Genomic DNA, 27890 nt, shown 5'->3' on the forward strand with positions numbered 1-27890 from the left:
ACTGACACAAAGATGTTTGATGCCAGAAAAATAGTTGAAAATAAACTCTCAAAGTCGGTAATAATGAGCCCCATGTCATTGCTGTTTGTGGGGGATTGCTTTTGGCTCGTTCGCCCCTGTCAGTAGGTCGTCTCACGATGGTTTGCGTCCAGACAGGTTGTGGTCGGAAAGTTTTGCCTGGACTCTTTCCCTCTGTTCCCTGCGTGCCAAAAAAAAAGGAAACATCAAATGCGCTGGCGTTTGCGGCCCTTTGGAGGCCCGATGTGCTTCATGACTAAAATAAAGTACAGCGACTTTTTAACTTGCTGCACTCTGGCAGCATGGATACATGAGCTGAAATTACTGTCTGTTATTTATTTTTGTCACCATGCATCTGTGCTTTTCTCTCTCACAAATAGATGCAAAAGTGTCAAACCCGTCTAGCAGCTGCTGCTTTGTGCAATCATTAGTGAGGCAGAATTTACCTGTACATCTGGGTTCCTGGTGAGAACACAACTTTGTTGTCACAGACAATGTCCTGGTTTATATCCTGGCACTGAATAATTACCCCAGACAGCGACACAGCTCGAGCTTGTGAGAGTTGACAATAGTTGAATGTGTCCTCTGATAAGAACTTTGTTGTGTGGATTCACAGCTAAGTTTGTGAGTCAAAGAATAAGGGGATGGATGGTGGAGGGGGCTGCCTTCATTTCGGGAGGAGTGGGTCCACCTCCAGCTCAATGAGCCATGACTGTTTAATTGCCTGACATTCTGTCAGAGCACACACCCTCAAAGCTCTGAGAGAAATGGAGATTTGGAAAGTCCAAAGTGGGTATAAAGGCACATCCGCCTGTCAGGCTCAGAGGTGCAATATAGATAAGAGGAGACGCTTTTAATTTGACATTTGTTACAAGTGGAGTGCAGTTCAATTTGATGAAGCTTTATTGGGGCTTTTCTCTCCTTTATGTCATACACAAGTCACATTTTCTTAATATGCTTTAACAATGAGAGGAAGACACAAACAAGACTAGAGTGGAGAAGTCCGAAGGGAATAATCATCCAACTATTCATTTTCTATACCGCTTATCTGTTACGGGTTTTGCGTGTGTGTGGGGGGGGGGGGGGGGGGGGGCTGCAGCCTATCCCAGCTCACATTGGGCGAGAGGCGCGGGTCACCAGTCCATCACAGTACCATCAGGAGCAATTAGGGGTTCAGTATCTTGCTCAAGGATTTCAACATGGTCAACGGGGGAAGTGAGGATCGAACCAGCAACCCTTCGGTTGCTGGACTCACTCTACCTCTGAGCCATGCTGCCCCTCAGAGGGAATATTTTTTTACGTTAAAGAACAAAAAATGTGACTTGATCTATAAGTGGTACTGGACCCTGTAGCCAGCAGATCAGATGCATTTGATCGACTCCATCTCAAAATGAGCACTGGCTCTTAGCATAGAGGGGGAAGCAGAGCTCCTGATCAAATACACCGACAGAAGTCCACTTTTCATGGTTGACACACGCAATCACGTTTACATCAGAACGTTTCTGTCATTTAGAAACATTTATTTTAACCAAATTCTCTGACAGCTTTTTGAAATTCACTGCTGGAAAATAATGTTTTGTGATGTGTCAATACAGTTAAGGTCTAGTTAGGTGTACGTAATATTCATATTTGTGGTACATCAACGCCGTACGCGTAGCTTAACATCGACGCGCTCTGCAACAGCTGTTACTGGACGACCCTGTGACATCACATTCCCTCTCATTCTTTTCCACACGATCATGTCCTCGGCATCTCCTCCTCTGGTCTGAGATCAGTAAATGGAAGCGTTGTTCAAGTTGTTGGACTTGCTCCGTTTCGGCCGCCGTGGCTGGAGGTACATAAATAACCTCAGCACAGTTCTGCTGCCAACCAGTATTTAAGTTTTCTAATTGTTTGAGCCAGTCAGACCAGTCAGACCAGTACAGAAGTACAAATGCATGTTTAAGGCCCTGTGTTTTCAGATCTGTCCTGAGTGATTCAGTCACAAGAGGTCAGCCTGAGATCTGATCACTGAAACCACATTCAGAGGTGATCTGGATCACATGTGGCCACATTCTTTCTGTAGTGTCAACGTAGATGCTTCCGCCTCATCATCTGATACCCCCGTTTAAGTGGAAATACCACAGCTGAGAGCATGACACTGCTTTATTTTCTGACTGAGAAACACGAGAAAAGTACAGCTGGATGCGTCATTCACTGTGGTATGAAAGATGGTGTCTTGGCCATCAGCTGATTTCTCTCTCTCTCTCTCTCTCTTTCTCTCTCTCTCTGTGTGATATCATGAGCAGAGGTCTTGCTCCGCGAGATCTACAGCAACAAGTGAACATTTGTTGTCTCTGCACATTTTGTGCGACATACTCGTGTTTGCTGCATGTATTAAGTACAAACCCTGGCGGGCACATTTGCTGACCAACACACTCACATGATGTTGTTGAATCAGGAACTTTGTGTGCCCGACATGAAAAATTGATTTACACTGACATTGTTTCTGAGGTGCTGCCATGTCATTTTAGAACATTCTGTGTCACCATCACACCCTGGGTTGATTAGAGGTCATGGTCGTTTTGCATTTTCTGGAACTTTCATGTTGTTTACATTTCTAAAAACGCCAACGAAACATTGTTGTTTGCTGCCATCATGAAAATCATGAAAGAGACGATATGTGGTGTGCAAAGTTAAAACTGTAACATCAATCACTTATAAACGATAATCCAGTAACAGTCCAGATGTTTGCATTATAGGTACAGCTCTTTTTTTTCCTCACCACTACCTACATTGTCTTTAATCTGATTTTCACTTTTTTTTTTTTTTTTTTTTTAAATTTTAACATCACCTAATGAAAACTGCTTTTCAGCGCAGCCAAATAATGTAGAGGCCTGATTACTGTAACTACAGCAAATGTTGAAGCTATAATTGTCAACAAATTATAGCTCCCCTTTCATGTTTGTACAGATATAATTTACTCCTGCCTCTCTCCTCTCTCTGTCTCCGTGCTTGCCTCGCCATGTCAAATTTTTATTTTTTTTTTCCCTCTTTGTACTGCTGGATAAAGTCGACATATTTTAAAAACCAAACAGTAAACAATCAGCAGTATCCAACAGGCAATTAGGCTCAAGGTTAGTCCAAAATTGCTGCGGCAATTTCCAACTCGACAACGTAAAACACAAAATATAGAAAATGCTCTGTAACTGCAGTTTTGAAAGCACTCAGAGCGGTTTCCAACATGGGTTCACAAGATAAATATCTGATAGGTCACATGACCGTTAATAAGCACAAACACAAAGCTGTATTTCTTTTCTGGCTTTTATTTTTCTCGAGAGTTTCTGTAGCTCCTTCTAATAAAACAACCGCAGACAGAAAAAAGCTCTTTTGGGTTGAACTTTTCTCTGTTTTGGCAGTTATCCCGACTGCAGCCGAATGACTGACCCAAGGCTGAATTTTAGGAGGTTTATGATCGTTTGTGTTGAAAAATATTCATCGGTATTAGCTTTTATCAGTAATGAACTGCACAGACGGTTATGAATCCGCTTAATGTAGGATGACTCATTATTTAATATTAAGGGGATACACAGTTTAGATGTAATTGTTTCTTTAAGGAGTCTTTTTGTCAGATTATATGGTGTTGTTCATTTATAAGCAGTTATTTTTGCTGTGGCACCATCCTTCAGCCCCAATTCTAGTCCAACTTGTCCTGTTGAACAAAGGAAAACACGGAGAAGAAATAAAGTAGTGCCAGTGCCAAAGGGATGACTGGTCCTTATCCACTCGGCTGCTGTAGCTGTAGCCTGCAACACATTTAAGACTCATGCAGGCCGCAGCGCAGGCCCCGCTCCAGGGGGCCGGGGTAGTCACAGGAGTCACTAGGCAGGGGTGCACAGAGAGGGAAACTGAATAAATGAATGACTGAATGAAAGGCACAAAAAAAGGCAGTTTTTCTGCACTTTGCTGATGATTTGACTGGATTGCCTGGAAGTCTATAGAGCTGCATTTTAAATCTTTTATACATGTGCTGTGAGATGAATACTGTGATATTACTTTTATTCCCTGCTCTTTTCTACAGTATGTAGGGATTAATTATTCATTTATACAGTCAGCACGTGGATTAACTTATTTAACATGAAGTAAAACTGAATATTCATGCGCACATTCTTTTCTTCTCTCTCATTCTTAGCCACGGTCAGAAGGAAACACTGAGTAAAACATCCGTATGTGGTTTGTGAAGTCAATTGTCAGGAAGAAGCACAACCACTCCTTTCCCAAAGTCTTGACCCTGGTATTTTATTTCTGCCATCCAGAAATATAACGCCATGTCAAGCCACTGAGACATTCTTGTTTTGGATACAGTTTAATGGAAGTAAAGTGGGCCTATCCACAGTTCCAGTCTCTCAGTTGTTGTATCTGCAGACTCGTGCCCAAGGTATGCAATTATCTAGATTCCAAAGATTCTAGCAGAACTCGTACTTTTTTTTTCTAAGACCACACAAAATAAATAGTCTATAACTGCACATGTGGCATGGTACTGTTAAATTTTACAGTCCATTTAAGAATTTCCTCAGTGGGGGGGTGGGGGGAGGGGGTGCACAAGTTGAAAATGATAACCTCACTGAGTCCATTTTTAACTTGAAATGGAAATCATCCTCTCGGAGCAGCCTTTAGATGATTTGAAACATATTTGATGTTACTTCTTGTGCAATTTATACAGCTGATCAAAGAGGTTTAAAGGATTCGATAGTTGCAGGAACACAGATATTATAGAATGACCTCTCTTAGATGTTAAACTCAACAGCTCAGGAAGATCATTTCTGGTTAAATGCATTGCACACTGGTCATGCCTCCATCCTGTAGTTTGTGGTCCTTGCGATCTATTTTGAACGCGAAGCACAAACAAAACAAAGTGCTTACCAAAGCACATGTGATGTCCGGGCACAAATTTCTCTGTACCTCTTTATGAGCTGAAAGTGAAAGTACAGAATCTGTTAAAGTATGATACTCCGCACACGTGAAGCTGTGCTATTGCGTCGTGTTTACTTTTCACGATGACCAGAGAGAGACCTTGAGGCACTGACATACAGTATGTGCATTTGCGTGGTTCATCCCCACACAGCAGTAATAGCAGGCTACTGTGCATTCTCCTTTTTCAAACATCCACTTTAGTGTCTCAAAACAGCAAAAAAACAAAAAAATGTGCATCATCTACTTATTTTCTGACTCTGTGTCATCCATCACTCATTATTCTGTAAAGGGATATTTGAAGCTTGGTGATGGGTTTACTGCTTACTGGCAGTTGGCTGGGGGGGGGGCGGGTACAGGGTTTTTCGGTGGAGTTGATGTTTGAGGAGCAAGTGGCAATCATGAATGTGACTGAAACGCCCGTGAGCATGCAGACAACACTCCCCTAGGAAGTATAGCAGAAAATGTTTGTATTAAATCCTCAGTTTATCTGCAGATTAACTTGAATTACGTAAGGTCTCGAACAAAACTCTTTGGATCCACAAACTCTGAGAGGCGATGTTTTTTATCACTATGTGGCATATTAACACCCACCACACTGTTGGGAAAGAAAATTCGACTCTTTTTTCAAGTGTGTAGGGGTTTGTGGAGCAGCCGCACCTTTGAAATCAAATTTGTAAGTCATCTCCATTTATTGTAAGTGACAAGTTTTATATAGTGCTGTGAGCCTAATATCCATGAATATTCTGGAAACCTTTACAAGTTACTTTTAATTTACCGCAGATTGAATGTGGCATTTTCCTCCTTTGTCCCTGTCTGAATTAGTATCACATGCCTCACCCCTTTATCCCTTGCACTGCTTGTCATTTAAGGGGTTATGACTCCATTTATCTATTCCAGTGCCCATTTTTTTTAGAAACAGAGCGATGGGCTCTGTGACATCAAAGTGATCTCCAACTTTGATCTCTGACTCCTCCCTGAGTCTCTGACTTTGATCTCTTTGGTCTTTCTGCCTCCTGTTCTGCAAAGAAACGTAAACAGGCACCATTCAGGTTAACAAGTTGAATAAAGTGAAAAACTGATGTCTGTTGGTAGCTACAGACCGTGTGTTTTGGGGAGGATACAATAGTGTCGTTTATTTTTGGGAAAGACAATCAGCCATGTTGTCTCCATCCTCAGTTGTCGGTTTCTTTCAAAATAAAACACCTGTCAGTTGTTCTGTCTACCAGCTGGAGGAAGTTAAAGCTCTGAAAGTTGATGTCTACTTCCACCCTGTTGACTCAATCATACCTTGTTGACATCTCCTTGAGTAAAGCACATAGAACCCCCCATGGCATGGAGCTGCTGACAGATTAGACCATCATCACTGTGGGCAGCTTCATAGTCAAACTATGAGATTTTGCGAGTCAAGAGCAAGTTTTAGTTTTTCATTTTTTACTTAAAGGAGCATTGGAACTCATTGAATCCAAACACTGGCTGAAGAAGGCTGGTCTGTGAACCAGGAACCACTCTACAAGGCATTTTGTTCTTCCCTACAGTCAAATCGGCACATATTACATTTAATGAACCTGTGGGAGCTGAATTATATTACAAGAAGAATGAGGTGACCTTTTAGTTACCACAGATCCACCAAAGCCAGTGAATTCTAAGATGGATGCGTCCCGGCCTGCTCCAAAATGCATTTCACACAAGTCAAAGAAATAAAACAGATACACGTGTGGCTGTAAATGTTAATAGAAGTGCAACTTTTTAACAAATGCACGTATCACATAGCCATCATCTTTGTGTCATTAGGGAAGGCTTAATAAACATAAGAGCTCAGGGACTGTGGGTTCTGTGTCAGCGTTTTTCAGATTAATCTTGTGCCAACAGGCTGAGATGTGGCTTATGATGATGTTTAAGAAGGTGGTTGTTGTTGTTTTGTTTTGTTTTTTTGTGGTTAAAACAACATCTCAGGAACACCTGAAATATAGTGTGAACGTCTACTGGGACCTGAGGATAGACTGAAAAGATTTTGGTGGTCAAAGGTCAAGGTCACAGTGACAAGAACCACAATGCTTTATTTCTGTTTTTATTCTTGCATTAAAACAATAATTTCTCCTCGTTACCTGAAGCCCAGAGACAATTTTGATGGAAAAAAAAACAAAACACCCTCTTTTAGTTTGAAAGTGTAAAGGACATCATGACGCAAATAACATTCAAAATTCAAAAGCTGGTGAAGATTTTAAAGTTTCAACAAGGTCTGGAGCTGAACGTGTGTCTGAACAGTCTTCATTTGAATCATTCCATTCTCACGGTCTGCCTTTTATAAAAATAATGACTTTGACATCTTATCTGGGTAATAAAACCTCACTGCTGAGGCCACTTTCACATGTAGCAGTGAGACAGGTGTTAATTTCAAATTCTTATGTGAGAGGGCCAACCAAGGTTCTTGACATTCACCTCAGGTATTTTTTTCTCTATTCCTTTTAATAGTAATAACAATATTACACATACTTTTTGTTGTTTTTATTACCCAAAGACCATTTATATGAAAAACAAGGAAAATTGTTTGGCTAAAACTCGACTACAGCGTGTCAAATTGCTTATGAATTTGAAACACTTGGGGCCAAAGTGTCTGGAAGAGCGAAAGCTGTTGCTACTTTTTTGTAGTTGCAAATACGTTTTTGAAGAAAGCGGAGAGGGAGGACAGAAGCAAGAGATTCGGAGTGTCTTCAAGTCTTGTGGAAAAGGTTAGAATAACTGCTGTCTGCAATTTTAGTTTTTTTTTTTGTTTTTTTTTAGATGAGTAGAATATTTGTTTCACAGTTTGAGTACGGTTAGTATAGTGGTCATTGGTTGTCACGTCACAAAACATCAGAGCCATCCAATCATGATGTCAGTACTGTCACGTGCCCCATCCCATTTAGCCCTTGCAGTACTTCTTGTGTGGCTGGCCATCCCCGTTATCTACTTAAGTGCACGTTGTTTGAAAGGCAGGGCTTTGGGTTTTGTGATATCACAAAAACTCCCACTTATCTGTGACCATCTCTGACTTGGATCTCTGAACCCCTCCCTGCCAATCACTGGCTCTGATCTCAGTCATTCTACCTGTCATCTCAGTCATTGCTGTGGACAGCTTCCGTCATTCTGTCATCTTTCATCTCTGACGGCTTTGATCCCCATCTACATCTGCATACAGCAGGATCAAAGCTATGCAAAATCCTGCCTGTCTTCTCACTGCGTCTCAGATCACAGACCCCCTCTGACCCTTGGACCCGACACCTTCAAGTACAGCACAGCACTTCCTTGCGGCACCAGCGAACCACAAGATTGATGTCAATCAAACAGCTGTTGAGTTAATCAAGTGAAAGATCTCGATACAGATTTCTAGTAAGAATATGATCGTTTTCAGACAGATTTTTAGAGCGAGGAGCATTAAAGGAGGGGCTATCTGCCTGACACAGAGAGGGTGCATCATCTGCCATGAAATAGTCATATCTAGCCATCCCTAGATGATAATCACATCATCTGGGAATCTTAGAATTCAACACCTTGACTTGAGGCTAAGGCAATAAAGCATTTAGCCTCAAGTCAACCAGTAGCTATGCCATTTTCACAATAAAGGTCATCACAACACACGCAGACCTTTATCAGATATGGAGTCATGCTTGTGGTGTAAAAGCTCTGCTATTTCTCACATGTGTCAATATATTAATGAAGCACATTGGCCCTATTACACCCCAGGCTGGCTGCTTCTCTGGGGAGTGAGGGCAGCAGGGAGAGAGTGGGCCTGCTGATGATTGCTCTGTTCTCCACAGAGCATCGCTTCTCTTTAATCATCTCTCTTTTTCAAACTTCTGCTGTCGTAGCCCGGGGCCAATAACGAGCGCAAACTCACCCCTGTTTCATCAATATTCTGTCATTTCTCCTCACCGTGGGATCATTGCGAGATACATTTTTGCTCGCCATGATAAACCATATTGCCTAACTGTGTAACTACCTCGGGACTGAGTGAATAGTTGCAGGCGATATTATGTAAAACAGGTTTCTGAGTATTACCTACTATCCTGACGGTGTGCAAATACATTATGAGGTAAAACAACATGCTGTAGTTTGTCACTCATAAAAGTGAAATAAGCACAGAAATTAAACGTGCATGAGGCTGGTTGAGCTCTACCGAACGCGTGTATTGACTTGTGACTAATAATGCTTCAAAAACAACAAGGGCTGGATGCACATTTAGAAACATTTCAACATAAACCTGTTAGTGCTTCTTTCAAAAAAAAATCTAACATAGCATGGAATTCCTGATCTAATCTTGAACAGACCATCGCTGTAAGTTAGCAATTATGTCGCTTCTGCTATTTTTGGAACTTTTTTTCTGTCTTTCTTTCATGATTGTCAAGGTACACAGAGACTTGCCGTCACGTTGAATTAAGGCCGTGATGAATTATTTCTCCTTTTATGAGAAATAAAGTTATGTCTCAAGGGTACCAATCTACATTTAGAATTCACAATTAAGCTGATAGAATGTACACACTGTCCTGCTTATCTTATATAACACTGTAATAAATATGCATAACTTTTCAATAGCATCCGCGCCTCGTCCTCAGTTTTTGTCCCGATACAGAGAGGAACATTGCCGCATTTCCACTACTGATAAAAATCTGGCCTGCAAAATCAAAATGCAAAATAATTGGCAGTTTTGAATAACAATAGCATTCCTTTGTCAATTATCCATTCCCAGGAAGCAGTGTTATAACAGTCTCGCAGGGTTGTCAGTGACAGTGCTGTCACCAGGAGCTATAAGAAAGATATACGAGACGGCCAGGCTGAGGCTTTGTTGAAATCTCTGTGCTAAATCATGTTGTAGTATTTCTGTGTGGCAGATTTACGTTGGGATATAATCACTCGTAATCAAGGGAAACAAGGAGGGCGGCTCCAGCTGAGAGTGGAAGAAAGCGTGATGGCTCGCAGAATGACGTTTAAAACGTGTTTATCAAGGGGGACGTAGCGGGGAGCCTGGCAGCGGAGGACAGAAAACATCATTGCACTGCCGTATCAAAACCCATTTTATTTTGCGAATGGTTATGCTGATTTCTAAACCTGTTTTGTTTTGCAGCAACGTTCTTCCACTGTGTGGATCCTCCCAGATAAATATCCAGTCGTTCTAGTTCTCATCTAAAGTCGCAGAGGAGAAACATATTTGCTTTTGCTGTCTTCTGATGGATATTGATCGGACGGAAACAGTCCACACCCTGGCCAGACACCTTTTTGAGCCAAAGAACTGACAAAATGGAGACGAGTGCTACTCCAAACATGGTGACAGAGATCTACTCTGCTGTGGGCTAGCCGGTATTATTCCTTCTCCACCAATATGCTTTACACCAGATGGCAGGTCTTGCTCGAGAGAATTTATGCACAAGCGTGAGCCAACGAGGAGGATTTTATGTGAGATACTTGATTAAATTGTCGTATCCCTCCACATGCGCTCGCTCACAAGGCCTCAACACACAGATACTCAACACCGTGACGGTGTAGCTATAGGCGCCAGCGCCACATTCTGCATACGTAGAGGACAGAGTATGCTGCTCGTTTAGGCTAAAGGGTTCAAAACATTAACAGAGAAAAAAAAAAAAAACCTACATGTTAGAGAAACACAAAAAATCAACACTTTACATAAGTGACGCAAGCTCACACAAGATAATAAATACATAAACAGCAAATTCACACAACACATCATAAATGCACTGCAGTCTCATAAACTGATGAAAGTGATACATTTTATCTTTGGTTCTTGTATTTTGGGCTTTTTTCGGGATGGTTTTGGCAGTCACAAAGTTAAAATACCCCCCAAAAAACTCACATAATTTCAAGACAGCCTATGAATCTGGTCACAGACCGCTGCAACAAAAGAAAACATAAGTAAATACAAGCGTATCCAGGCGGGCTCATCACTGTTAAGTGCGCTTTCATCTCTCAGAGTCTGCGTCAGCGCTGTAACTTGTCGTGTTGTGTGAGGTTGCGGCCAGTTTGGTAAACTGCTGCTGGTGTGTTTTTGCACTGATGAAGGTGCCTTTTTTTTAACTTGTGTTTTTGTGTGTTTTCTTCAGTTGAGGTGTCTCCCAGCCACTGTATGACTCAGTCGATAATATAACTTTATCATGAATTTGATGAAGAGGCAGAGTTATTCTTACTGTGGCCTTGCCGCTGGTGAGAAACTATTCAGTCTGTCCTCAAAGTGGTCACTGGTCAGGGAGAGACCTCTGGCATGGCAGAGGTCTGGTATGAACCGAACCGACTCTCTGACCTCTGTAATTGAGATGCAGGAAGAATACTGCATTCGTATCAAATGAAAAACTATTTTAACACAGACAGCGGGAGCAGTTGCCAGGGAAAATAAGTTGATCGAGGAGTCGTCTGCCCCTTGTGGTTTAGTGGTGAGACCCGCTGCCGAGTCTATGATTAGATTGAACATGCACTAAATTAGCTCTGACTTGCAGCACAAGGATATTCTCAGTGTCAGGCAGCGATGACATCCCCAGATAGTTGATTGAAAATGGACTAATTGTTAAATTAACAAGATACTGGTGTTTTAACTAGGAAGAGAGAGAATGCCCGATGGGCTGTTTTTGCGTTTGATGAGAGAGAAAAAAAGATTCCGCCGCTGACAGAAGTGCCAGGGGAGACACTGAGCGCTGTCGGCCAGTTTGGCAGCGCTGTGAGGGTGATGTGTGGGTGTTTTTCAGCGTAACAGATAAAAAGATAGTCTGACCACATATTTCCTTTTTATTATTGAAAGACATTCAGCTCATCAGCTCATGGTCCCACAGCCTGATAAGCTCTTGGGCTCGTGACATTGTGCCGATGCCAAAAGTGTGACTGCAGCTTCAGAGCTGGTGACACGACAGCTTCTGATCTGAGAATAGGCAAGGGCATCGGAAAAGAAAAAAATTAACCACCGGTCAGTTCGCTCACATGTCCGAGCTGAAAGGTTGCACGTCTCCCCGACATATTCACATGCATGCAGACGAATGCAGCATCTCTCTCGTGTCACACGTGCGTGCGTGCACGTACGTGTGGGCCCTGCCTTTGTACACACTCAGCTGCAGGCGCAAAAACAAGACATGATAAATATTGTAGGAAATACTTTGAGTGTCTGGTAAACATGCAGAATTTAAGCCTGCAAACACCATTATCTCATTGACTCGTGTTTGTGGTTGTGCAAATAATTATCCTTCGTAAACGTGTTTGCCTGTTTGAGCGAGCCTGTTAGTTGTTTGTTTTTTTTTTTACAATGAGCAAATATTATATCCAATATGTTTGGGGGGGGGGGGTTCGCTGGTGGTGAGAATCACACGTCTAAATGTGACAATATTTGAATCATGACAGGCAAAGCTGTAATATTTCACAGGCTGCTTCTCAGGGCTGAATTAACCTTCTGAATTGAGGTTTAATGCTGTCTGGCAAACATCTCCGCCTCCCTTTGAAGAAACAACACCGAGGCAGAAAGATGAATTTGATTTTACCGATGAGTGAATTTAATTTATTAAAAATGTTGCTAGGAGCAATTAAAATCACGCTTTATGCCGCTCATCTTAGTAGTCAAAGGATCCAAAATGAAGACGTGTTGAGAAGGTAAGACGACTGCGGCGTGCGCTGTTATGTGACAGTAAGAGACCCACCAAGGGCTTTATTCATAAAGCTCCTTAGAATAAGACCTCTGGTATAAGAGCACAGGTCATGTAGCTGTGAAGCCTTCACTTCCACTTAACGGAGATGAAGACCAAAGAGAGGGGGGGAGGATAGCGAGGGTCGAACGTGAGAGGAAGAGAGACAAAAAGTAATATATGGTTCATGACAGGCAGGCAGCGAGAGGCCGGTGGTGCTGCCTCCATCCTTGAGGATTACACTGATGAATTATAAATAAAGTCTATCGCCATTAAAGATAAACACACAGTTTTTAAAAGATAACTGCTGCAATATTTTTTGTTTTCCCGTGAAAAAAAACAACATTTAACAATGAACTGAGCTTTTGGTTTTTGATCCTAATGTAGCAAAGTTTGTGTCATAGATGTTTGTGCAAGAAAAACTCATAAAAGCACATCAGTAAACCACACTAGAGGCTGGGAACCAGAGGAGAGAGATGTGGAAATATATGGAACATCGATATTTATTTCATTTTGAGGGAATTTGTTATGTATAAAAATTACTGAATTAAACCAGATTTAGAATTTAAATCTTGTTAGTTCAGGTAAATATCTCTCCAGGAGAACGATCTTTCGCATTCACTCACACCTGCAATGGGAATTTATTTGATTCAAGGTAACTGGGTTTGCTATTTTATAATAAACAAAATAGAATAAGAAATAGAATATCCATCCATCCATTCATCCATCTTCTACCACTTTTAAGGGTCGGGGTGGAGCCTATCCCAGCAGCCTTCAGGCTAGAGGCTGGGTTCACCCTGGACAGGTCACCAGTCCATCGCAGGACCAACACATAGAGACAGACAACCATTCACACTCACAGTCACACCTACGGTCAATTTAGAGTATCAATCAGCCTCGTCCTCTCTTGATGTCTTTGGACTGTGGGAGGAAGCTGGAGTACCAGAGAGAACCCACGCAGGAACAGGGAGAACATGCAGACTCACACAGAAAGATCCCGTGGTGGAACCCCAACCCTCTTGCTGTGAGGTGACAGTGCTAACCACTGCACCACTTTGCCACCCCCTAAAACACAACAATTGGGAATAACACAATGAAGCTTCTGACTTGCTGATGACTCAGAGAATCCTCACAGCTCATCTGAATTGTAAGAAATGTGATACACCACATCATGAAATATATAATATGGGACAGAAATAGAGCTCCAACATTTACTGGCAGTGTACAAAGACATTATTTATACTGTCCTTTTTTTGTGCAAACTGACAACACACACAAAAATGCATGGCAACGTCTCAAAATAATTGCAAAAGAGAAAGAAAAAGGACAGCAAAATGAACAAGTGTGATATGTTTCACTTTTTTTAATTATTATTATTATTTGACCAAAAGTCACAATTAAATACAATTTTGAGCCAGAACTGATCTACTAGAAAATGAGAGAATGTTTCATTCCTACAGGACAATAAGCATCACAAGTTAATGCCATTTGCAATAAGATTTTATCCCCACTTCTTTGTTGTTGCCTTCAGCTCTCCATTTCTCAAAGACATAGTGCCATCTAGTGTGCATGGGTGGTGGTTGCACGCAGGGTTGCTTGTTGCAGCAGGTGTATAATTTATTTATGGGCAATGTGCAATGAAGGGAGAAACTGATTTTTTTTTTTCCCCCAGAAGTAGATTTATTATTGTGTGAAAATGCTTTTTACTCTGCTCTCAAACTGATCATTTAGGTACCTTAAGTTCCTGCTCCCGGTGGAGAAGCTTTATGTCTAAATCCTGAGTTTATATATCTGGTAATCATGCCTTGTTGATGTAGGATAACGTTCCCTGCCTTTGTGTGCGACACTTCTTGTGTTAGTTTAGAGAATCCGTATCTAATAAAACCTTGTCAACCCACTGTTTAAATATTCCTTAAATATGAAAGCACTTCAATTTAAATTTTCAGGAGGAATGTGGTTTGATAAACTGAAACACTTTTTTTTTAAATATGATGACAGTTTCCCCCCCCCCCCCCCCCCCCCCGACCAAAAAAATAAAATCAATGCATATTTAAAAATATCAAGTACTGCTGGACCCGGGCGGGCGGCGGCGGCGGGTTATTTTGGCGTCCTTTTCTTTTTGATTCACTTTCTTTTACTTTATTATTTATATACCACTCCGAAAAATACCCAAACAGAAGCAACCCTCCGTTCTGTGTGAATAACAGAATTCGGGCATGAATGCTTCCGCTAAATATATTTGACAATTAAAAACGTTCAAACGGAATGACTTCCCTCTCCGTCGTAAAAAGTTGCATGCTGGGCTGTGATTGAGTTAAGAGGAAAACAGAAGTCTGATTCCAGTACATGGTTCAGCTCAGAGAAACTCCAAGCGAACAATAATCAAAAAGCATGTTTTGAAAGAAGGAGGACTGAAATTAATTGAGAAGAAGCGATTTGTTTATTTTTTCCTGACATTAGAATCCCTAGAAAATCAGATTTTTTTTTTTTTACCCCCGTCCCCGTCTAAATTCACACCTTTTCACAGGATTGATTTTGCCAACAGATGTTTAGAGAAAAAAGGAAAAAAAAACAGAAAAAAAAACTGAGGAGCCCCTGACTTGTTAAGTTAATCTTAACGTGTGAGGTTTAGTCAAACATTGCTAGTCAATCTCTCACATTGAGTCGAGCCTTGACCCTCTGGGCAGTATCAGAGCTGCTGAAGTGCCTTGGCATCAGTGTGACAGGATTAACACATCAAAAGCGGCGTCGAGGCCTACAGCAGCGTCACACACTCAGTGCAGCACCTTTCATGTTCTGCTCAGGTTCACTACAATTTCACGTAAGCCTAACAGCAACTCAGACGGAAACAGATAATGGGGCCAACCTGCTGCTATCAGGCTTTCCCTCAGCTTCAGTCAAATATGTCAAATTCTGTGTGTGTGTTTGAAACTTTGAAAAAGTTTCTGAGTTCAACAGGCTCAAGTCGGTTACACGATATCTGAGTGTGTCACATGGCGACGGGGACGCGAGGGAGCATTTATATCCGAAACGATTGCTGCAAGTCTGCAAGGTGTGACAATTTATGATGCAAAGCTTCAATGGTGAAAAATTAGAAGGTTTCTTTTCTAAGAGTCAGAGATGCAAATAGTCTCAGTTTTGGACTGCAAAGATTATAATGCACTTGCTGAAACGTGGTGACAAGTGCAGGGCAGATACTGTACGAGTGAAAGAGCACGCAGGAGTGTTCAGGCTCAAATGTTAGATTACAAATGTTCCCTCTCTACAAAAACGGCATTATCTTTAGTTCCCAAATATATTTCTAAGACAACGGAGTGAAATCACGGTCCTTGGTCTTCTCTTCGAGTATCCTTCATGTCCTGTTCCCTGTGTCTATTTAGGTTGTTGACATTAAAAAGAAACTGAGGCTGTCCAAGAAATTTTGGTCCAGCCTGCCTGAGGCGATGTGCATCGAGAACAGAGTGACTGCTGCAAATACCAGCGATGACGAGTGCTGGAATGGACACACCAAGGGCAGGTAAAGGGGCAAATGAAGGCTTATGAAATGAGGTTATTGAGAAATCCACAGTCTATTTAATTCGACCTGGATTAGTCACACTAATCCAAGAATGAAGGATCAGATTACTTTCACATTCTGAGCCGTACCAGACTTTGCACGCCTCGATCTTGATTCACCAGCGAAGCAAATATGATGGGATCTCACTTACTTGACACTTTGGTTGTGTTATTGTGGCATTGATTTATGTAATTGTCATGTTTTCTTTAATGGAGCGAGCAGCAGGGTACTTCTGATGTTTTATTTATTTTTTATAAGAAAGCTCCACATCATGGCTGTTGTTACTTATTCATTTTTTTCATACATTTTTTATTCGAAAGTTATGATGCAATGCAACATAGTTCCTCGCCTTAATGCATGAAGAGATTTATTAGGGTAACTGCAGCTCATTTATAACTCCTGCCCCTAGCATATCATCACTTATAAATGAGCAAAACACGAAAAATGATCAAATGAATGAAAATCCAATAAAGTACACGTACCGCAATCCATATTACGCCAATAGTGACTGATCCATTTCATCAAAAGATGTTCAGCATTTATATTTTAATGCTAATAATTGAACTCGGGCTGTTGTTGCTCGTGTTTTTCTTTCCCAAAGGAAGAAAAATAACCTTCCCGATATCATCCAAGGACGTCAAATATCCTTTTAGATCTGTCAGAAATTTCCAATGTGTTTATTGTCCCAGGCCTGTGGGAAACAAATGCTGTTGTGTCAGACGATTTGTAGAACGCCCTCACATGACGACCTGCTCCGTATTTATCAAACAGGCATGCAGGCAGCTGACGTGTTTTCCCTGGAGAAATGTCTCAAAAGTATGTTGGAGCATTAGCCAACGTTACTGGGTCAAACGTGCGTTTATCTGACATTGATTTGTCCTTGTATTTATTCCCAAGAGCTGTTTGAGAGCCAGACCCACAGCTTAAAATATTAAAACCCCTGTTTCCTCCTCGACTGAACGCTAATTATGAGAATTAAAGCAACACAAGGAGGTTGTCTGGTATCACTGTGATTATTCCGATAATTTACTGACGAACACTCGGTGGATTCAACGTCCTTTTAAAAGCATGCACCTTTTTTATTTTTTGTCTCTTCCTTCTTTTTTTTTTTTTTCAATCTGAAAGGTATTTCCCTGAAGTCCAGAAGGATGGGCTGACCAACCAGATGAATAACCCTGAGGTCAGCGTGGACATCACCCGGCCGGACACCTTCATCCGTCAGCAGATCATGGCCCTCAGGGTGATGACCAACAAGCTGAAAAATGCCTACAACGGCAACGACATCTACTTTCAGGACTCAAGTGAGCCACTCTCTTTTAGGCATTTCAAAACAACTTACATTTAAGACTTTTTAAGATCTTTATTAATACTTCTAGAATGACATTTTAAGGTCAAGCTAGAGGTGGCAACGCGCAAAAAAAAGTTATTAAAAATATGCTCGATGTGAGTCGACCCGCGCTGATTCTGCCGCATTTTCAGGCGCCATCTTCAACCACCGGGAGTAATCGGCATTTGTCATAAATTTGCATTTTCCTAGTTTGCATCAACAAGGCCTTAGTTCCACCAGACACGTTCGCTCAGCGCTTCTTAATGTGGTTTAACAGTGCCGCACTAACCAGAAATAATCTTTTTCTACTGCTTATATTCTTTATTTCATCTTCCAGAATAGAAAACTCTCACACTGACGTGGGAAAACGTATTTGCACACAGAAAATGAATTTAAGACATTTTAAGGTCTTTTATTGGAAAAAGTTAAAATCATTATTTAAGCTTTTTAGGAAGCAGTGAGGCATCATGGGCGCCACGTAAACACAGACGGTGTGCAGTCAAAACAATATAGATTTTTTTTCTTTTCAATCCGATTTGAGACACCGTGTTGAAAGTATTTCCAGGTAGTTTCTTCCAAGATACAGATGATAGGAGTGATTCCTCTCTCCTCCCGTGTCTGTGTTATGAAACGATGCTGCAGCTACAGACAAGCTCATCTTAACAGCTGGAAACGGCTTGAAAATGAAGGAAACGGATGATTTTCTCGTGATATCACATTTCTCTCTAAATAAGGTCAGCCTTTTTTATTTTTTTTACTTTATTGTGGTTTTACACAGGCGATGAAGGCAGTGGCTCGGGCAGTGGAAGCGGCTGCACAGAGGTCTGCCCGACAGATATGGATGGCACCGTCTCTGAAGCCCCCATAGTGGAAGCTGACCGGAGCGGTCCTGTGGATGATGCTGCAGCAGTCTGTGCACCCTCTGTAGCCCTGCCAACCATGCTGGCCCTCTCAGCCCTGGCACTCCAGCGACAATGGAGATAATGCTGGAGGGACCAGCTAAACATGGACCGCAGGGTTTTTCTTTTTTCTTTTCTTTTTTTTCAGTTTTTGTCTTCAGGCAGATTGGAGCTACGTTCACCAGACAGTATTCCGGCTGACAGCCTCGAGGCTAAAGGAGTTTGCTCTGAAAAACGAGAGCAGCCATGCATCATAATTTCCCACTTTCCCAAAGATTGTGCAGTGCCATCCTTAGACTTGATATTTCATGGCGTCACCATCTGATGCCAGCCCAACAAACTCTGCCTCGGAGATTGAAAAAGAAGAAGGTATTACTTGCACATATGGCAGGCGGTAATGTCCGTGTGGAAAAATTGAACACGCACTTTGTTTTAATTTTTGTTTTGTTTTGTTTTGTTTTTTTAAGCAAAAAAAATTGTTTGTGTATTGAAAGATGTTAAGAATGTGGTTATTGAAATAACGAAGAGAGGCACAGGAAGTTTCTGTTTAATATATTATTTGAAAGGTTAAAAAAAACAAAAAAACAAATGATCTTATAGTCAGAAAATTCAGGAACATCTTAAAATCGTTATCGAATTCTTGCTCCATTGCCATGAAACGTGCCAATGATTGTTTTGTTTTTTCATGAGAATGGAATATTCCATTAAAACTGTCTATTTTTTTTTGTTCATTTTTATTTCTGATCAGATGCTGCCACTTGATTATTTAGCTTCTGTTTCACACGCCAGCCATGATGTTTTGTGAGATTGTAGTTCCAGTCTATAACGGTGGATCGACCCCCAGTTATTCTCTGGGATATTTCCACCTCCCTGTCCTCATGAGTTTAACTCACACTATGTTACCGGGGACAAGGCTGACATTTTATGCTTTCATTTGCCTCGCAACAAATTAATTATCTGCAAAATATTCTCATATGCTGGTTTCACAGACTTGGCCTCGGGAGATAGACAGCCTGGACGGAATGATTATTGTCAAGCAGACATGGTGGTGGTTCTGTATTGTTCAAGAGCGCGTGCTGCCAATCAAGTTTTAGAGGGCTAAAATACTTTCATGATCAACTATGTACAGATTTATGCAATTACACATGCGCTTCTTGTTCAGACGGAGAAATTTAAAAGGGAGATTTTGCTGAACCACAAAGAAGTTTAGTCCTTTTTCATGTATTCTGTTCAGACATATTCTTACCCAGCACGTCCTTTCAATACAGAATCAACATCGACAAATGAAGTCTCGCTGCTCGTTACGCTCATTCTCTCGATTCATTTGAAACAATTAGAGAGATGTTTTCTGACAGAAATTTGGAATTTGCATCTGGAGAAAATTGTAAAAATCACTTCCGCAGACACAAATCTTGTTCTGTAACCGTGGTACTCGGAATGACATTCACCGAAACGGGCACTGAAAGCAAGAAAAGCGGCAACATTCGCAGTTTTCAAGAAATTCATTAGCACCATAATGCAAAGGGTGATGGAATTATTAAGAGAAGAGGTTCGCAAACACAACACAGTGGTTACTGGAAATGCAAAGAAAGGGTCCCTAAATGTATCTGTGAAGCCTGGATGGTTACGTCTGCAGCACAGACAGGCTTGAAGCCGACCACAGTCACCTGTGAAATGAGAATCTGTGGAGAGTGGAGGCCGGACAGGGCTGAACGCTTCGCTGAAGCTCCTCACTAGAGCGTACTTCCAGAGAATGTGAGAGGCCTGGCACCGCTCGAGGGGGGCGGACAAAACCAGCCTGGATGTACCGCCACTGTTCTCCAAGAACCCGTCAGCTCCATAACCAGCAGGCCAGCTAAGCTTACGTATTCAAGGAATTAGAGTTAGACCTTCTGCAGTTTATCAAAGAATAATTGCCGAGCTTTTCTTTTTGTTGCATTCACATTGCAAGAACAAAATCATAGAGGAAATATATGAAATGTTACATTTAGAAGGATTCTTTGTGAATAATGATCTTAAAGGATGCCCTTTTTATGTTTTGTATCATTGAACTTTTAATGGTAATATTTTTGCAATAAAATATTAAAAATGGAAGTCTGGTCAGACACATTATCTGAAAAATAGCATTAGCAGGAGAACGCTTTAGGTCGACTTTTTTACAATAAGTGCATTGTGGTATGAACTAAAATCCTAATTAAGTTGGTTTGTTTGAAAATAATTTCAAACTTTGGGCTGAAGAAACAGAGAGGGAAATATGCCTTACAGTTTTACAGTGCAATTAAGAGGATTTCATTTGTGTTTTGTTACTGTTCTTGAGAATAAATATTTATTAAAAAACATTCCAACAGATTTGCATTTGTGGTGACTACAGAAGGCGACGAAACACTGAAAAAGATCATGTTCTAGTGAGCTCGTTGAAAATATTTTGATTGGTTCTACTCCAAACTTGCAGGATTCACTCAGTATTTTAGGATATTACATGATTCATGTTGTTTTAATATGAAACTGGGTTTAATGTCTAAAAAAAAAAAACACTGGTGTGACTCATCTACGAGGTTATATTGCTCTTGTTTCACAGTCTACAAAACATGGCAGATTGCCCGCTCCGTCTCTTAGGTGTGTGTGTGTGTGTGTGTGTGTGTGGGTGAGAGCGTGCATGCGGTGCTTTTCAAGACAGCTGATGAAATCTAGGCTTCCTCTGTGTACTTCCTATTTGTGAAGTCTGCTTTTATCAGAGGTTCAAAGCCTCTGTTTCTCCGCTGACGCTGGTAGAGCACGAAGATAAGGAGAAGCACCAGGAGTCCAATGAAGACTCCTCCAAGAGTAGAGCCCAGCACAAACACAGTGGGGCCTCCATCCGCATCTGTAAAGATTAAGAGGAGATATTCAGACAAACTTTGGATGAAACACTGTGAAAAGGTCACTCAGTGAATTCAAATACACATTTGTTATTTTTGCTTTCAAATAACAAAGATGGTAAACGTTTTGGGAAACTGTGGATCAGCATCGGTGACGATGTTGGCGTATTTGAAAAACCCGGCACGTTTTGTGGTTAAAGTGAACTTTTGGGTGTAGTGTGGTGATGTCGTGAACTAGGAAGTGGCATAAAAACAATCTAAAACTAGAAGCTTTCGCCTCTGGAGCATTCACGTTCAGGTTCTTACTGAAGCTGTGAGCAGTGATGAGCAGGACTAAGAAAGGACTAACGCAGGACTGTGGTGCAAATATTACTTCCTACATCCACTAAGTGGTGCTAGAGGAAACACGATTACTATGCATGTTTTTGCTGTTCCTCAGGAGAAGAAAACAGTGAAATTTCCATGTAAATCAAATGGTTTTTTAAGTTCTTACGGTGAGATGGATCTTGTTGACCTACCAGAAGTCGCTACAATAAAAAGGTCATTGATTTTTTTTTTTGTAAATCTACAAACACACAAACTCTACATGACCTGCTGTTACTGCAGCATTTACGGCCTGCGTCACACGTTAGAAACTAATTAGATCTATCATTAAACTATCGCTCACCATCGAAGGCAACAGAGTAGGAATATCCCAGCTGCTCAGATGGGATGTAGATCTCCTCGTTAGTGATTGGAGGGAAGAACGGAACCATGTTGTAGTCCCTGTTGTGGCCGATGGGAGCCATCTCATCTGGGAATGTGGCGTTGGATGGAACAAACCTCTTCATCCACTCGTCAAAAATGGCATCAGTAAAGGCGTGGAGGACCTGGGATCCGAAACACGACTGTCAATTTAATGACAACAATTCCGGCACGTCATGGCACAAAATCAAGAGAAAACAGGTTCTGACCAGAAAGATGGGGTCATTGGCTGCAGAGTGAGACAGAGCGCTGGTGCCGTTGAGCAAACTGTGCACGAGGTTGTGAAGATTGTTGACTGATTCATCCAGTTCTCCATCTGGTTTTTCGTAGCCTTCAAGAGCGTTCCTGGGAGTCAGAGAGCAGGAGGTTATTAAACAGAGCGCGATCATGCAACTGAAGTGCAGTCAGAGTGAAATAATAAGAAATAAATTCAAACTGTTAATGGACGCTGTACCTAAAACTGAAGGAAGAGTTGGTGAAGTACGGAGGGCTGTCAAAGTCCCTGATGCCTAGACAGCTTCGCACGTCACTCATAGTGGGCAGAGACGTGTTTCCTCCCATCGCTATTCCCCTCTGAATCGAACCCTCATTGGTGCCATTGCACAGAGTCACCAGGCGATTGTAGTCATCCAAACTGGCAGGAAAAAAACAGTTAAAGCATTATAATCTTTTACTGATATGAGCCATTAAGACAGATTCTTTTCCTCTTTACAGTTTTTTTTTTATATATATATAATTGTTACATACCTGTTACACACCACCCCCCATCTAGAGAATCTGGACTGGTTGTTGATGAGGGAGGGGTTATTAGGGTTGCGGCCTCCCAGCAGAGAGTCTGTGCACACGTCACAATCGCTCTGCCCTGTGGCGAAGTTCCAGAAGGGGATCGCAAAGTTCTCGTTGCCGGTCAGTCTCTGCAGGACACAAATACTGTTTTACTGCTAAACAGTTAGCATTAATAAGTTAGTTTGTGTCAAATGTTGGGGACTTATAACAGTAGATATCCAGATTGCAACTATTAGATGCAGGATATTAAAACTTTGCCTCCATATAACCTTTGTTCTAGTTCAATTTTCTTGTCAACTCCTCTTTTATATCAGCCCTACTCAAAATGTGGCCCACGTGTGCCCACATGTGAGTCCTACACGTGTGATGCAGTAGAGTTCAGGAGGCTACAAGACGGTGAAAAATACAAGTTAGTGCTACTCATCCATTTAAAACATTGCTGTCTCTTCTAGTGACTTAATGGACAACCTTTAGTGAGTTTTTACAGACAACAATTGTCATAATTTCCCTGAAACCTTCTCAATCTGTCATGGAAACGCCAACCAGCAGAGCGGCAAGCTAACGCTAACAAAGGAGCCACACAGACACGAGTAGCACTTCATAAAGAATGTCTATAGCTTCGAACTTCTTCTAGCTTCTTCTCTGAGTCACCGTTATCCTTGTGAATGCTTTGTGAATTCACAGCGCATTTATAAATTACAGTTCGTATATTTTGTAAAGTGATGTCACAGCTATGAAATCAAGTTTTTGTAGCCTGGGGTGGTAGCACGAGCTAACGAGTGGAAGCATATGCTAACGAGTGCTTGTTAACGTAGCACTGACAAGCCGAGATGTGTTTAGTCGTTATTTCATAACAGTAATACTCTTTCCATTGTCTTGCAGAAGAAAAGGAAAAAAAACATGTATCTGAGAATCACTTTACTGCGAATTCAGATGATAAAATACGACACTCTAAGTGTGAGAGGACATGTATGACTTCATTGGTGCTTTTTACCTCACCATCAGCTTCATATACCAAATGTTACTGACTTGCTGTGGTATTTGGTTTGTCTTTGAGACTTTTTGTCATGTCTCATTGTGTTGCCGCCCACCGACCGCACAACTAAAATAGTAACAAAGACAGAGTCCTCCTGGTTGCAGCCATCTTGCCCCTCCCAGTCCGAAAGGCGTCAAAGACATTAATGAGGGAAAATGGTATCATTTGTCAAACTGTCAATTAGTTTTCTCTCATTTAATTTTAAATATACTTTTGAAGTGGACCTATTTTCTCGTTTTGGGGATGAAGATAAATGGCCAGTGAGTTGTATTTTAACAGCTGGGTAAGTGGTCCTCGGCCTGGAAAAAAATTGAGAATTACTGCTCTTAAGTAATAATAACATTTCAGGTCTGGTACCAACGTGAAGAAACAACAAGAAAGTGGGGGAAAGGCAGTGTTGTGGCTTGGTTTTAGCTGAAATCAAAGTGATTATGGAGCTACGGCAAAGAAGCTGTGGCTTATACCAGATAATGAGCTTGAGAATTTGTAAGTGGAGGTTTTCAGGGCATTTTTTAGTCACGATTCATTGGTAGATGTTGTTGAGCATATACGGCTGTCTTTGTCACAAAGAAGTAATGCAAGAGGAAAAAACATCTTCGTGAGCTCAAGACACATTCAAGTCATCCTTTTAAATAATAATTTGTTCTTAAAGACTTGTTGATTCATTTTTTTAAAAAGTAATTTTTTTTAATATGATCACTTGAAATACAATTTTTGGGTGATGTATCATTCCTTCTGTCAAAACAGATGATATTGTACAATAAAAGAAGTTATAATTTAAAATTATTTGTAAAATTAAGGAAAATTAAACAAGTTCAACCAAAGTAAACTACCATAAAACTGCATCAGCCCAAATGGGGAATTAGAATTCCCCTTGTGATCACAACCTACTCGTATTTTCTAAAGTCACGGTTTGAATTTTCTTTCTTTTTTGTTTGCAGAAAAGTACCTGTAGGTCTCTCTCCAAGCTGAGGAGGTGATATCTGTGCCAGGTGATAAACGCTGGTCCTTTGTGGGAGAAATCGATGGCTTTGAATGGACGGCCAGGACCTGCGAGACAATTACAACTTTGTAAGTAAAAGAAATAAGAATACTACTCACTCTTGGATAAAAAGTACATTCAAAACGAAGTCCACACTTTTAACATAAAGGTGACTATCTCAAGCTTCTGCCCTGCTGTCCCTTTGAATAACCTTTTATAACAATATATGCAAAAATAACGTCAAATTTTAGTGATTCTTTTAAACCTGCACAATGTGTGTGTAGGTAGATTTAAAGTTTAAATGCTACATTTGTAAATATGAATACGCCGTCAAAGGATTGTGATTAAATCTGGCATGAAATATTAGGGGCAAGTTATTCATGGTGTTACTCTGTTACAGAAATGTCAGGTGATGTCACATTGGCAATAAACGATCACTCTCATGAACTAAGAAGTCACAGTGGTTTGATGTGCCGACAAGTGACAGAGCTCATTTACCAAGCAGAGTGTCTCGGACGGAGTAATAATGCTGCCAGACGAAGAAATCGTAGATGGAGATGTTGGCGAACTGGGGCTGAGTTCCATTTGGTCCCAGGAGTCCGAGCCAGTGCTGGGTGGCGATCATGTAGTCAGGGTGGATGGTGGTCTTAGCCAGTTCCAGAGCATCCAAGAACTCCTGGAGCTCTTCAGGGGTCAGGGCATGGATATTTTTACGCACGACGGGAGCTTTCCTCTGGTCGCAGTTTGGTCCTGTCCAGCCGAATTTACACTGACCACAGTCATAGCCAGCATAGTTACCTGTAACACAAATCATTGGTGATCCAGGTTCAGCAGGAGCCTGATCAAATGTGGCTGGGATATCAACTCACCAGTGCACCTGCAGGTCTGGTTGAAGAATTTGGTGGGCCACCGCTCTCTGTCATCCACGTTCCTCAGCCTGTACGGTCCCCCCCAGGGTTTGTTGTCAACTCGGACAGCCGAGCAGTTTCCTCTCCCCGACAGGGACCCGCAAATGTTAGCTGGATCAGATCCCATCGCCGGGCAGCACTGCTTGGACAAGATCCCCTCCACGGTGCAACAAACCCGAGGGAACTGAGCCTGTGCAGGTCCCACCCAAAGAAGCAAACAAAGGAGACACACCAGCACCTTCATCTTCCTCCACCTGTTTGTTTGCTCCACGTAGAAATCAGTTGGTGGATCAGTAAATCTGATCAATTAGTTCCTACTGATTAGTGGGGAATCTCGGCGTGCCACGGTCGCCTGTTGTGTATCTTCAAATTAGATACAGTGATAGTTTTAACATCTGTGACAAGACAGAGAGAGAGAGAGAGAGGGAGCGAGAGAGAGAGAGCGCTTAAAGCTAAATCATCTTGTGTTCCAGTTGGTTAGACGCCTATTAAGAAAGCCACTATTTCCTCTTCTGGCTTTTGTAGAGCCAGGGAGGATTAAGCCACTGGTCTTGTGATGATCAGCTGACAGCGGAGCTCTGAGCTGAACCAGAGTCTGAACGAGTGCAGAGCAACAGCCTGGAGGAACCATGAAACCTTGATGATGTCCCTTCTGCACCAAATGACTCAAATATGTGCGGTTTCCTCAAAATAGATTGATCAGATAGAAAAGAACAAAACAAACGGGCTCCCATCTTTCCAGAAATTGATTCAAATATAAATCGAGATAAATCCTGAAACACGCATTGAAATGGGAACATTTACTGTCTCAAATTAGGCTTACGAGAACAAATCAGCCTTCTACCCAGAGCCCCCCCCCCAGATCTCTTGTGTAAATGTTGATGGGAGGACTAATCACTTAAACCCCAAAGAGAAGTTTAACTTTTCAGAGCTTATTATGGTTCTGGTTTCAGACTTTTAGGGGGCAAATTTTAGACCTTAAGAGTTTTAGCAAACTCCCACAAACGTGAAGCGTGACATCATAAATATGGGAGTATTAACCTTCATTCGTCGTCCACGATGCGTTGCAGAAAGCGAACTGCAAAGAACCACAATGAATGAAATGTAAAAAATACGATGCAATAATGTAAACTCAATCAACGTAAACACAATTTGGATAAAGTGAGTAAAACAGTTCTTTATGAACAAAGACTTGAATGTTTGGTATCCTTGAAAGAGGGAGCCTCAAAATCCTCCCCAGGCAGAAGATGACAATGACTGATACAAAACTCCTGATTCCAACAAAAGAGGGATTGAAGTCGAGGTACTTGGCTGGAGTTCATGTGATGAATCGTTGCATTTGAATACAAGAAATACGCGTTAGTCTGAGAAAGTCTTCGGATGATGCTCACACCCGCTCGAATCTTCGACTGGTCTATGTTTTCTAGTTTAAAAAAAAACAAAAAAGGTTGTTTGCCGCCTGAGCGTTCATCATGGCCTCTCGCAAGAAAAGTTTAGTAAAATCGGATTACGGAAGAACGACATGATCTCTGGTTATATAGTTACAGCACAACGAAACTTGAAACTAGCGCTCACACGTCCTCCACCACCGAGGCTATGTAGATACCCAGTATGAACACAGTGTCTTCACATACATTCATGTTTTTGGTCTTCCAGGGCTGTGATTCGGGGACCCACCCCCCGAAGCTTTCTTCTACCCCGAAGTCAAACAAACGGTCTGGATCAATTTAATCCAAATTTTGATAAATGTATCGACTGTTTTATCTAGAATAGTTATCCTGAAATGCTATTTCATAAAGTGGCTTTAAGGGATTATCGAAATTCATCAGTGGAAAATATCACCAGCATCTCCATCCTGCCAGTGGTCTCGCTCAGGCTTCAGGATCCAGGATCTATAATCTGACCCAGTTTGCTTCCCAGACTTAATCGCGTGCCCTTGCAATGTGAACTACTTCCTTCCTAACTTTCAGCAGGACCTCTCCATTTGTCTTTGTGAAACCCTCCTAACAAACACACACACGTGCAAAAAAAAAAAAAGATCCCAACCTGCTTAGACCTATACTTCTAGAAGCAGGTCGTTGTGTGGAAGTTCTGAAATAGAACACTTTGAGTGAAGGAACACTGAGGCTTAGCGCACGGATGGCACCATACATCCTCGCTAAATACAGGCTTCT

The 27890-nt window shown here is 41.5% G+C and overlaps 2 protein-coding genes across 4 annotated transcripts in view; one reads left to right on the forward strand and one right to left on the reverse strand.

Annotated features, from left to right (window-relative positions):
* Positions 1 to 20703, forward strand: part of LOC147252309 (glypican-6-like) — a 92876-nt gene extending 72173 nt beyond the window's left edge. For both annotated transcript variants that reach the window (XM_086220569.1, XM_086220570.1), the window contains 3 exons: positions 16001 to 16137; positions 17302 to 17477; positions 18282 to 20703. In XM_086220569.1, the coding sequence (XP_086076695.1) occupies positions 16001 to 16137; positions 17302 to 17477; positions 18282 to 18487 (519 nt within the window). In that variant the 3' untranslated portion in view covers positions 18488 to 20703. The remainder of the gene's footprint in view (positions 1 to 16000; positions 16138 to 17301; positions 17478 to 18281) is intronic.
* On the reverse strand, positions 18934 to 27367 carry dct (dopachrome tautomerase). Of its 2 annotated transcripts, none has more exons than XM_086220572.1 (9): positions 27351 to 27367; positions 25678 to 26111; positions 25307 to 25606; positions 24776 to 24876; positions 22752 to 22918; positions 22459 to 22638; positions 22214 to 22349; positions 21928 to 22129; positions 18934 to 21265 (listed from the first exon to the last, which is right to left on the reverse strand). In XM_086220572.1, exons 2-9 carry the CDS (start codon positions 25958 to 25960, stop codon positions 21090 to 21092), a joined length of 1545 nt encoding a protein of 514 aa, XP_086076698.1. In that variant the 5' UTR covers positions 25961 to 26111; positions 27351 to 27367; the 3' UTR covers positions 18934 to 21089. The 2 variants fall into 2 exon arrangements, with proteins under 2 accessions (XP_086076698.1, XP_086076697.1); XM_086220571.1 differs by lacking the exon at positions 27351 to 27367 and adding an exon at positions 26758 to 26785.
* Positions 27368 to 27890: the final 523 nt, after the last annotated feature.

Source organism: Aulostomus chinensis, chromosome 12 (genome assembly GCF_037954235.1).
Source record: "Aulostomus chinensis isolate RoL2024-O1b breed Wild chromosome 12, RoL_Achi_v1.0, whole genome shotgun sequence".
Taxonomy (NCBI): Eukaryota; Metazoa; Chordata; class Actinopteri; order Syngnathiformes; family Aulostomidae; genus Aulostomus; species Aulostomus chinensis.

What these genes read in the sequence shown, in the direction of transcription:
- dct (XM_086220572.1), bottom strand. Translation starts at nt 25,960, where the DNA reads ATGAAGGTGCTGGTGTGTCTCCTTTGTTTGCTTCTTTGGGTGGGACCT. An exon ending in GCTTGGAGAGAGACCTACAG is followed by an intron (nt 22,919 to 24,775) that starts GTACTTTTCTGC and finishes TGTGTCCTGCAG; the next exon opens with AGACTGACCGGCAACGAGAA. An exon ending in CCAATGACCCCATCTTTCTG is followed by an intron (nt 22,130 to 22,213) that starts GTCAGAACCTGT and finishes TTCGGATCCCAG; the next exon opens with GTCCTCCACGCCTTTACTGA.